Here is a 12,204-nt window from a genome sequence, read left to right on the forward strand (position 1 = left end):
ACAAAAAAAAAACATTTGTGTGGCAAAAAACCTAAGCAAAGTAAAAAGCAAGTAACAAATTGGTGAAAATTATTTTCAACTTACATCAGAAACAGTTAATATCTATAACATATAAAAAACTGCTAACTATAAAGGAGGAAATAATCTACAATCCTACAAAAAATGATAAGAAATGTGAATAGATTACACAAAGAATTCCAGGGAACCAACAATGTTTTAAACTAGTAAATGAGAAAGAATTAAGCACTTTCCTGTTTTCTTGTACAAATTATACCCAAGATAACCAAACAGCTGATGAGGAGAAATTCTTTTTATAGAGATAGGATACCTAACTAATGACTATGAGTGATGAAGTTAAAATACCATATATGAAACTCTTAATAAAAGATCTAGGTCGTGGATTTTTGACAGGTGCAATACTGCCCCAAAGGGACTAAAAATGATTATTTTTATTTGTTTCAAGCTTTTAAATTCTAGTTAGTTAATATGTAGTGTAATACTGGTTTCAGGGGTAGAATTTAGTAATTCTTCACTTACATGTAACACCAAGTGCTCTTCACAAGTGCCCTTAGTGCCCACTAAGCACTGGCATCCTCTGCCCATCCTCTGCCCACCTCCCCTCCAGCAACCCTCAGTTTGTTCTCTATAGTTAAGAGTCTCTTATGGTTTGCCTCCCTCTCTTTTTTCCCTTTTTTCCTCCTTCCTCTATGTTCATCTGTTTTTTTTTCTTAAATTCCACATGAGTGAAATCATATGGTATTTGTCTTTCTCTGACTTGTTTTGGTTCACATAATGCACTCTAGCTCCACCCACATCATTGCAAATGGCAAGATTTCATTACTTTTGAGAGCTGAATAATATTGGTGTGCGCACACGCACGTTTGTGTATATACCATATCTTCTCTATCCATTTATCAGATGAACATTTTGGCTCTTTCCATAATTTGCCTATTGTTGACAGTGCTGCTACAGACATTGGAGTGCACGTGTCCCTTCCAATCAGTATTTTCGTATCCTTTGGATAAATACCTAGTAGTACAATTGCTGGGTCATAGGGTAGTTCTATTTTTAACTTTTTGAGGAAATGCCATACTGTTTTCTACAGTGGCTGCACCAGTTTGCATTTCCACCAAGAGTGTAAGAAGGTTCCCAAGGGGGCTAAAAATTAGTCCTTAGGAATGAAAATTTTAAGTAGTATAATGGTTTGTGGCTCTCTAATGGGCCAAAATACAAAAACAGAGATGTACTTTTTGTGGTGTTAAAATTTCACATGAAGGGGGTATAATCTGGGGAAAAAATATCTAAAAATTCTCATTAGGAAAACAATTCAAAAAAGGTTGAGAAACAGTGAAGTAGATAATAACCATCAATGGCTGCTAAAATGATTTGAAAAAGAGAATACACATTAGATCCCACCAAACAGGGATACACGTTACCATCTAGGAAATATTCTTGGTTAAAATTTGTAACTGCATCTCGTCAAATCTCTAGACCTACTTATCAGTTTATACAATAAAGGGAAGAGAGAATGTATTAAAATACAGTGAGTGTGCAAGTTGGCCAAATCCAGAATGTGGGGAGCTCTGGAAGGTGAATACTTAATTTCTTCAACAAATAAGAATAAAAAGGGGGAGGGAGGATGGAAGCTACAGAAAAAGATTTAAAGGACATATCGACAACCAGGCACCCCAAGTTAAACCACAAATTTCTGATATCAGGTCCTGGTTAAGACATGAGAATTTGCATTTCTTATAAGGAATATTGATGCTGCTAGTCCAAGAACCACACTTTGAGAACCACTATCATAGACCATCTGCTAATTTCTTTCAAATATATACAGATGTGAGATATTTTAAAGTAATTAGAGAAAAACCAATGAGCTAATAGAAAATAGGCAAAGAACTTGAACAGACAGGTCAGAGAAAAGGAAATACAAACGTCCTCTAAACATAAGTAAACATACTCAACACCTCTCAATATGAGAGAAATGAGTGCTTTCACAGCATAACAAAAGATCATTTCATACCTTTTGGGATAATTAGTGCTGCCATGGGTATGGGAAAACAGGCACTGCCATACGTTATATGGCATATATATGGTTATATACATATGTTTTCACACAGCATTCCTTTGGGTCCTTAGAGTTAGGCTCCAAGGAAGGTCCATATACTACAGTTGTTGCTATGTCCTTTAAATCTTTTTCTGTAGCTTCCTTCCTCCCTCCCCCCTTTTTATTCTTAAGTTATTGAAGAAACTAAGTATTTGCCTTCCAGAGCTCCCCACATTCTGGATTTGGCTAACTTGCACACTCACCGTATTTTAATATATTATCTCTTCTGTTTATTGTATACACAGGTATATAAATGGTTATTGCCTCTATATAAGACATTATCTATCAAAATTTAAAATTCATACATCATTTGAACACTAAGAAGTTCCACAGAGATATGCATGTTTACACATGTACAAAATAGCATAGTAAAAGGACATTCATTGCAAGCACTGTATTTAATAGCACAAAACTGGAAGAACCTAAATTCTCATCAGTGATGGACTAGGAAGATGGTAGAACAGAAGGATCCTAAGCTTACCTCCTCACATGTATACATGGAGGCAACAGCTACGTATAATACAATTCACTCTGAAGATAACCTGAAGATTAACAGGACAGATTGACTATAGCTAAAGACATAAAGTAGCAGTCAAAACGGGAATGGTAGGGGGAGCAGAGACGTAGTCGGGTACCACACCCCCAGCACAACAAACTACAAGCAGGAGGGATATTCCAGGTACAGAGATCCACCCTGAGGACCAAGGGGATCAAGCCCCACATCAAGTACCCCAGGCCCTTGGTATGGTGTGGTAGAAAGATGAGTTCCTATAACATCTGGCTTTGAAAGTAAGTGGGGCTGAATTCCAGCAGCTTTGAAAATCAGCAAGACTTTACTCCAGGAGAGTCAGATGGCTACAGGGAATTAAGACTTTGCTCTGCAAGGGACCAGCACACTTCATCACTTGGTCAGAGACCCAGCACAGAAGTAGCAGTTTGAAAAGCACCAGGGTTTATTTATATCTGAAAGAGATTTACTGACTAATTTTAGGGTGCTGCTGGAGGGGCAGGAATCTGTAGAAGCTTTCTCTGGGAATAGAAGTGCTAGCGAGTACCATCTTCTTGCTCTCCTTCAGCCTGATACTCTGTATCTATCTTGCTAGCACCCCTTGCCCTGCAGCAGGGTTCCCCTGTGGACTCACTTCACCCAACTTACCTGCTCCTGTAGGTGCCCCAATGAAGTGACTCCTACACCACTATTCCTGGTGAGCAGCCTCAGCCAGGGCTGATGTCTCCCCAAAGTGACAACCACCCTGCCACACCTGGTGGGGAGCCTAGGCCAGACAACCACCCCTCCAAAATGACTCTTGCATCAGACAAGGGGAGGCAGCCCCACCCAAACAGCATTCCCAGATCAACTGTGGCCCAATCACAATAACAGGGTGCACATGGCTCACACAGGGGACACTTCTGGGTCTGGTTCTGGTGACTGGGAGGGACTGCACTACTGGGCCCTGAAGGACACCTTCTACATAAGGTCACTATGTAGATCAGGAAAAATCAGGAAACGTAGCTCAACTACCTAATACACACAAATAAACTCAGGTCAGACAAAATGAGGAGACAAAGGATGAATATGTCCCAAAATGAAAGAGTTAAGACAAAACCTCAGAAAAAGAACTAAACAAAATGGAAGAAAGCAATCTACCTGATAAAGAGTTCAAACTAATGCTCATAAGGATGCTTCACCAGACTTGAGTGAAGGCTGGATGAACTTATTGAGAACTGGACCACTTTTTCTACCGTATACAAAAATTAGCTCAAAATGTATTAAAGGCCAAATATAAAACCTGAAACCATAAAACTCTGAAAAGAAAACACAGGAAGTAAATTTGGCCTTGGACATCAGCCTTAGCAATATTTTTCTGGATCTGTCTCCTCAGGCAAGGGAAGCAAAAATAAAAACAAAAAATAAACAATTGGAACTACATCAAAAAAGCTTTTGCACAGTGAAGCCATCAACAAAACAAAAAGGCAACCTACTGAATGGGAGGAAATATTTATAAAAGACATATCCAATAAGGGGTTAATATTTTAAAAATATAAAGAATTCATATAACTCAACACCAAAAGAAATCCAATTTAAAGCTGGACAGAAGACCTAAATAGACATTTTCCCAGAGAAGACTTGCAGATGGCCAACAGACACATGGAAAGATGGTCAGCATCACTCATCATCAGGGAAATGCAAATCAAAACCACAATAACATAATCACCTCACCCTTGTCAGAATGGCTAGTGTCTAACGACAAGAAATAACAAGTCTTAGTGAGGATGTGGACAAAAGGAACTCTTGTGTCTTACTGGTGGGAGGGTAAATTGGTACAGCCAATAAGGAAGCAATATGGATAGTTCCCCCCAAAATTAACATTAATACCACATAAGCCAGTAACTGCACTTCTGGGTACTGACTCAAAAAACCAAAACCAATAATTCAAAAATATACATATATTCCCATGTTCATTGCTGCATTATTTATAACAGCCAAGATATAGAAACAATCTTAAGTACTCATCAACATACTAATGTATAAAATTGGCAAAGAAAAAGTCAAACTTCTACTCTTCACAGATGCCATGATACTCTACATGGAAAATGCAAAAGACTCCATCAAAAAACTGCTAGAACTGGCACATGAATTCAGCAGAGTCGCAGGATATAAAATCAACGTATAGAAACTGCTGCATTTCTATACACCAGTAATGAAGCAGCAGAAACAGAAACCAAGGAATCGATCCCATTCACTTTTTTAAAGATTAGTTATTTGAATTTTTTTTTTCAACGTTTATTTATTTTTGGGACAGAGAGAGACAGAGCATGAACGGGGGAAGGGCAGAGAGAGAGGGAGACACAGAATTGGAAACAGGCTCCAGGCTCCGAGCCATCAGCCCAGAGCCTGACGCGGGGCTCGAACTCACGGACCGCGAGATCGTGACCTGGCTGAAGTCGGACGCTTAACCGACTGCGCCACCCAGGCGCCCCAAAGATTAGTTATTTGAAAAAGGGCATGTGAGTGGGGAAAGGACAGAGAATGGGAGAGAGAATCCCATGCAGACTCCACACCATCAACGTGAAGTCCAATGTGGGGCTTGAACTCACAAACCGTAAGACCAGACCTGAGATGAAGTCAGACACTTAACCAACTGAGCCACTGAGGCATCCCTCTATCCCATTTACAACTGTACCAAAAACTATAAGATACCTAAGAATATTCCTAACCAAACAGGTAGATCTTTAGTCTGAAAACTACACTTACGAAACACTTATGAAAGAAATTGAAGAAGACACAAAGAAAAGGAAAAACATTCCATGCTATGGATTGGAAGAACAAATATTGTTAAAATGTCTATATTACCCAAAGCAATCTATGCATTCAATGCAATCCCTATCAACATAACACCAGCATTCTTCACAAAGCTAGAACAAATAATTCTAAAATTTGTACGGAACCAGAAACCTTGAATAGTTACATCAATACTGAAAAAGAAAAGTGGGAGGCATCACTATTCCAGACTTCAAGCTGTATTACAAAGCTGTAATCATAAAGACAGTATGGTACTGGCACAAAAATAGACACATAGATCAAGAGAACAGAATAGAGAACACAGAAATAGACCCACAAGTATATGGTCAACAAATCTTTGATGAGGCAATAAAGAATATCCAATGGAAAAAAGTCAGTCTTTTTCCAAATGGTATTGGGAAAACTAGACAGCAACATGCATAAGAATGAAACAGAACCCCTTTTTTATACCATTCACAAAAACAAACTCAAGATGGTGAAAGACCTGGGGCGCCTGGGTGGCTCAGTCGGTTAAGCGGCCGACTTCGGCTCAGGTCACAATCTCGCGGTCCGTGAGTTCAAGCCCCGCGTCGGGCTCTGTGCTGACGGCTCAGAGCCTGGAGCCTGTTTCAGATTCTGTGTCTCCGTCTCTCTGACCCTCCCCCATTCATGCTCTGTCTCTGTCTCAAAAATAAATAAACGTCAGAAAAAAAAAAAAAAAAAAAAAAAAAAGATGGTGAAAGACCTAAATGTGCGAAAGGAAACCATCAAAATCCTAGAGGAGAACACAGGCACCAACTTCTTTGACTTTGGCCATAGCTACTTCTTTTTTTTTTTTTTTTTTAATTTTTTTTCAACGTTTATTTATTTTTGGGACAGAGAGAGACAGAGCATGAACGGGGGAGGGGCAGAGAGAGAGGGAGACACAGAATCAGAAACAGGCTCCAGGCTCTGAGCCATCAGCCCAGAGCCTGACGCGGGGCTCGAACTCCTGGACCGCGAGATCGTGACCTGGCTGAAGTCGGACGCTTAACCGACTGCGCCACCCAGGCGCCCCAATAGCTACTTCTTATTAGACACATCTCCATAGGCAAGGGAAACAAAAGCAAAAATGAACTGTTGGGCCTTCTTCAAGATAAGAAGTTTCTGAAAAGCAAAGGAAACAATCAGTAAAACTAAAAGGCAACCTACAACAGGGAAAAAGATATTTCCAAATGACATATTGGATAAAGGGCTAGTATCCCAGATCTATAAAGAACTTACCAAACTCAACACTCAAAAAAAAAAAAAAAAATCCAGTGAAGAAATGGGCAAAAGACATGAAGAGACAGTTCTCCAAAGAAGGCATTCAAATGACTAACAGACACATGAAAAAATGTTCAAAATCACTCATCATCAGGGAAATACAAATCAAACCACAAATCAATACTACCTCACACCAGTCAGAATGGCTAAAATTAACAACTCAGAAAACAATAGATGTTGGCAAGGATGCAGAGAAAGGGGAACCTTACACTGTTTGTGGGAATGCAAACTGGTGCAGACACTGTGGACAACAGTGCTCTGGAGGTTCCTCAGAAAGTTAAAGATAGAACTACCCTACAATCCAGCAATTGAACTACTAGGAATTTACCCAAGGGATACAAACATACTGACTCGAAGAGGTACATGCACCCCAATGTTTATAGCAGCACTATCAACAATGGCCAAATTATAGAAAGAGCCCAAATGTCCATTGATGAATGGTTAAAGAAGAGAAGATGTGTACACACGCGTGTGTGCGCGTACACACACACACACATAAACACACACACACTCTCTGGAATATTATTCAGCCCATCAAAAAGAATAAAATCTTGCCATTTGCAATGACATGGACAGAACTAAAGTGTATTATGCTAAGTGAAATAAGTCAGTTAGAGAAAGACAAATACCATATGATTTCACTCATATGTGGAATTTAAGAAGCAAAACAGATGAACATAGGGGAAGTGGAAGGGGGGAAGCGAGGGAGACAAACCCTAAGAGACTCTTAACTATAGAGTACAAACTGAGGGTTGGTTGGTGGGGGGTGGGAGGTCCGTAGGGCAATGGGCTAAATGGTTGATGGATAAAGGAGGACAATTGTTGTGATGAGCAGTGGGTGTTATATGTAAGTGATGAATCGCTAAATTCTACTCCTGAAACCAGTACTACACGTTAACTAACTGGAATTTAAATAAAATCTTGGAAAGAAAAAAAATAGATTAATGGATAAACAAGGTATGGTATATATACAAAATGGAATTGGCCATAAAAAAAGAATGAAATCTTGCCATTTCCAACAACATGAATGGACCTAGAGGATATTAAGCTAAGTCAAATTAAGTCAGGAAAAGCAAATACCATGATTTCTCTTATATATGTAATCTAAAAAACAAACAAAAAACCCCCCAGATTCATAAATACAGAGAACAAACGTGGTTGTCAGAGTGGTGGAGGATGGAGAAATGGGAAAAGTAGGGGAAGGAGATTAAGAGGTACAAACTTTCAGTTATAAAATAAGTCACAAGACGAAAAGAACAGCATAAGGAGTATAGTCAATATTGTAATAACTTTGGTGATGAAAGATGATAACTATACTCATTGCGGTCAGCATTTTGTAAAGTATATAATTGTTGAATCATTATGTTATACACCTGAAACTAATGTAATACTATATGTCAACTCTATTTTAATCAAAAAAATAGTTTAGTTGAATAAATTACAGTATATCCATGCAGTGGGATATTATATGACTATTAAAAAGACAGAGATATCTGTGAACATGTTGATATGGAACAATGTTCAACTTATGTTATCAAGAGAAAAGAAATCTTGTAAGTTGTTTATTCTATTAAATACCAATTAATTATGTTCAGTTGTATACTGTAAGCTGTTAATATTTAAATCAAAGTATTTTTATGAAGTTTTTATGTTTTTCTAAGGAAAAATTCCAGCCTATGCAATTATGCTATGATCTGCTTACCTGACTGAACGATCGTCACTTCCAGTCACAGCCAAAGGTTTTGTAGGATGAACAGCAAGTGCCCAAAGTTCACCTTCACAATGCCCTTGCATAATTAGGAAAGGTTTATTCCTTTCATGCACCACAATTTCGAAAATTTCACTGTCCTGTGTTCCAACTAGAATGTGGTCACCTCGCCAACAAACACTCCTCACAGACAAACCTAGTCAAAAGTAAATTGTATTTATGATCAGTGCTGTAATAACATAATGCTGATCTGCTAAATCAATTTAATTTTTGTACCTTTTATCCCTTAGATGTAAGACAAAAGAAATCTCCAAGTCTTTGATCTACACATTGTCTTCAATTATCCATTTTGTTTGCTATCTGTAATGATAGTTCTCTCTTCCTATATGCCTAATTTCTATCCATCCTTCAAGACATACGTTCTTCTTCCTCATAGACAACTCCATAGTCTGACCACTTCTTCAGCCATCTCAAAATTAATTAAGCAGGAATGACAAAGTAATTGTACTATTTTTCTCTGTATAATAATCTGACCTTTCATGTGTCTGTATTTCATTTCTTCCATCTGTTCACCAAAGCATTAGAAAGAGAGACTTCTACTTTTTCTGTATATTCCACAATCCCTTTTATAACCTTAGGAAAGCTAGTGTTTCTCTACTTTCTCATCTGTATCATGTGGCCAACATAAAGATACTGTGAACTTTACAATGTTCTTGTAAAGGTCAAATAGGACAAAGTGTCAAATTATTTTGCAAACTTTAAGGTACAATAATGCTCAACAAAACGAATGAAAATAGTGTAACAGTTAACATTTACTAGATGATTATTATGTGCCAGACAGTCTTCTAAACATTTTATATATATTAAATTAGCTCATTTAATCCTAGGAGACAGTCTTATTCTCACTTATGGAGGAGATTAAATATGTAGCCCAAGGTCACCCACCTAGTAAGTTGACTGAAATAAGGCTTAACCATAGACTTCTGCAACTTCCAATCCTAAGTACCGCGCTAGTGAATAAAACTTTTATTTTTATTGTGAAAGACTGTTTTAATATATCAATTTTTTAAGTCCCTAAAGAAGAAAAAATCTCCCAATTGAACAAAACTTTCCTCAACCCTCAACATGTTTTATTTTCAACAGTTTGCTAAATAGTTCTATTTAGCATTCTAACAGATAAATATTTTCAAAATCCAAGGTTACCTAAGCTAGCCCTTGTCCCATCTCTCTGTAAATCCCATTTTAATAAGCATTAGACATATACAAGAATCCCTGTCATAATAGTAAACCTAGACTGTCTTCAGGCAAACTCTCCTCTTCAATAAAAGGAGATCAATTAAATCTATACAGTAGGAACGGGCAAATTTAAATATCATTTACATTTATAAAATCTACATTTATATTTACTAAAAGAAACAGACAATCCTTGGTACCTTTAGAATTTGTCTAGTAGTGACACATTTGTTATTACCTTTGTATCCCTGGTCTGTTTCCCTGAGATCAATCACAGTAATCGGTTTAAAAGTTAAATCCCAAAGGCGAATACAGCCATCTCTGCCACCAGTAGCAAAGCCTTCTTCACAAGCATTCATACTAAAAATTCCTGCCTAGCGGAGAAAATAAAATAATTTAACAATATGTACTCTTTAAGAAAATCTGTAATGTAGGCAGAAACCCACTTTAAAAGATTTTGGTATGACAGCAATCAACAAATACAACAGAAAACACAAATGAAAATCTAGAAATAAATCTATGTATACATGTATCTATGTACAATATATGACCAATGATATGGACATATAGAGACATATATAAAGTTAAACCTTATACCACGTATAAAAATGAATTGTAGACATTACATTCTAAATGTGAGAAATAAATGTTAGAAAAGAGTCAAAAGAACATTTATATAACTTTGAGCTATGAGAGACCTTTTATGCAAGGCAGTTTACCCATAAGCCATAAAGGAAAACAAATTTTTCATATGACAAAAGATATCATAAGCAAAGGCAAACAGATTGGGGAAATATCTGCAATGTGTATGACCACTGAAAGGTTAATACCCTAACATACAAGTGAATAAAGAAAACCCACGGACAAAAATAACCAAAAAGAGTAAAGGATAAGAAAAACCAATTAATAGAAAAGGAATTTCAAGCAGTCAACAAATATATGAAATTACATATATTTAGGAAACAAAATCAAAACAAGAAGTTACTACTTGTCACCCAGAAAACAAGCAAAAATTTACAACAGTGGTTAAATCCTGCACTGAGGAATATGAAGAGCAAACTGGTATTTTTATATACTGATGATGAAAATGTAAGTTGCCACAACCTTTGTGGAAAATAATCTGATATTTCTGGTCTTTTGCTTAAAGCAAGTCCTGTTCTAAGTAGTTCTTTAATGTATTTAATATGTAACATATTATATATTTATCGTGGTTCATATAAATACATTTAATAACTTTTCTACTTAAGATCTTACTGCTCACCATGGGGCAGCTCTGTGCTCTCTAGGTCCCTTCATTATGTGAGGGCCCAACTGCTAAAAATCCCTAATCCAAAAAACACTAAAAAGTTTTAACAACAGATTTTTTCCCAGTTTGATAACTTTTCTATATGAAAATCTCAGGAATTACAAAAATTAAATTCCGTTGCCACTCACTCACTTAATGAAATAATAATATTAAAATTAAAAAGGTATACTTTTTCTAGAATATTACCCACAAGAGTTCTAGCTTTATTCTGTTGTAGTTAATCTAGAATACTTTTACTGTTGAATTTAATAAGCTTTTTATCAATAATACTCTGAGGAAGATACAAATACCAGAGCAATGGCTTGAACAAGGTAGTAATTATACTAATTTAATAAATATCTACATGTCTAATTGCATAACACTTCTTCACTGAAATCTTGAAAACAGGCTAATTCAGCTAGAACAACATTTTTCAAGTAACTGAATTGACTAGAAAGTCTGCTACATTACATAATCTTTTGTTCTACAACAAGAAGGTAAGCAGTTATCGAAAAGTGTTTAAAATATTTAAATATACTTACAGTATGGGCTCCTTGTATTGTCCTTATAAGATTGATTCCTTTCCAAACATATATATCCCCATTAAGTGCACCAGAATATGTTAATTCATCCCTTGCACAGGCCAGGCACAAAATTGTCTGAAGGTCACCAGTTTTACCAAAGACCCCTCGTTTTGGGGTCAGAGCATTTCCACATAAACTCCAGAACTAAAAGGTATACAGTATAATCAAATTACCAAAGAATGCTTATAAAATAAAGTAAAATATTTCTAGTACTTTGAAGCTATATTAGATTAGCAGACTAAAAATTACCTAAGAAATTCCCTTATGAAACATTAGCTTTCAAATGTTCACATCCTCATCCTAGTGTTGTCAATAGCTATATTATAGCTGATAAGCCACTGGTTTCAATCCTTATCTGTAAGAATAAGGGGGGTGAACTAGATTATTTTAAAAATAGGCTATGCTTCCCCCCTTCGGTTTCTGAAAAAAATTTACATGAAACTCAGACATTGAAAGACTTGGCTATGGGTTAGCAATGAAAATGAAGATAAGACATCAGACACTCTTAGGAAAGAGGACCAACCTAACGCCCAATCTTTGATGAAGTTAGTAAAGATGGGGGGAAAATGGTGTTCTCACTGATATTTTCAAAGCTGAGCAATTCTTTTACTTGTGAAGCTTAAAAGATACACATTTGGAATAATTAGTTCATTCTTAGGAGAAAATGGGAAGTCAAACATAAATCTTCATGACCAA

At 36.7% G+C, this 12,204-nt stretch overlaps 1 protein-coding gene across 6 annotated transcripts in view; it reads right to left on the reverse strand.

Moving 5' to 3' along the window:
• EML5 (EMAP like 5) overlaps nucleotides 1–12,204 on the reverse strand; it is a 185,316-nt gene that overhangs the window by 127,983 nt on the left and 45,129 nt on the right. For all 6 annotated transcript variants that reach the window (XM_043556797.1, XM_043556796.1, XM_043556798.1 and 3 more), the window contains 3 exons: nucleotides 11,467–11,652; nucleotides 9,878–10,013; nucleotides 8,401–8,602 (listed from right to left, as the gene is read on the reverse strand). In XM_043556797.1, the coding sequence (XP_043412732.1) occupies nucleotides 8,401–8,602; nucleotides 9,878–10,013; nucleotides 11,467–11,652 (524 nt within the window). The remainder of the gene's footprint in view (nucleotides 1–8,400; nucleotides 8,603–9,877; nucleotides 10,014–11,466; nucleotides 11,653–12,204) is intronic.

This window comes from Prionailurus bengalensis, chromosome B3 (assembly GCF_016509475.1).
Source record: "Prionailurus bengalensis isolate Pbe53 chromosome B3, Fcat_Pben_1.1_paternal_pri, whole genome shotgun sequence".
NCBI classification, from domain to species: domain Eukaryota; kingdom Metazoa; phylum Chordata; class Mammalia; order Carnivora; family Felidae; genus Prionailurus; species Prionailurus bengalensis.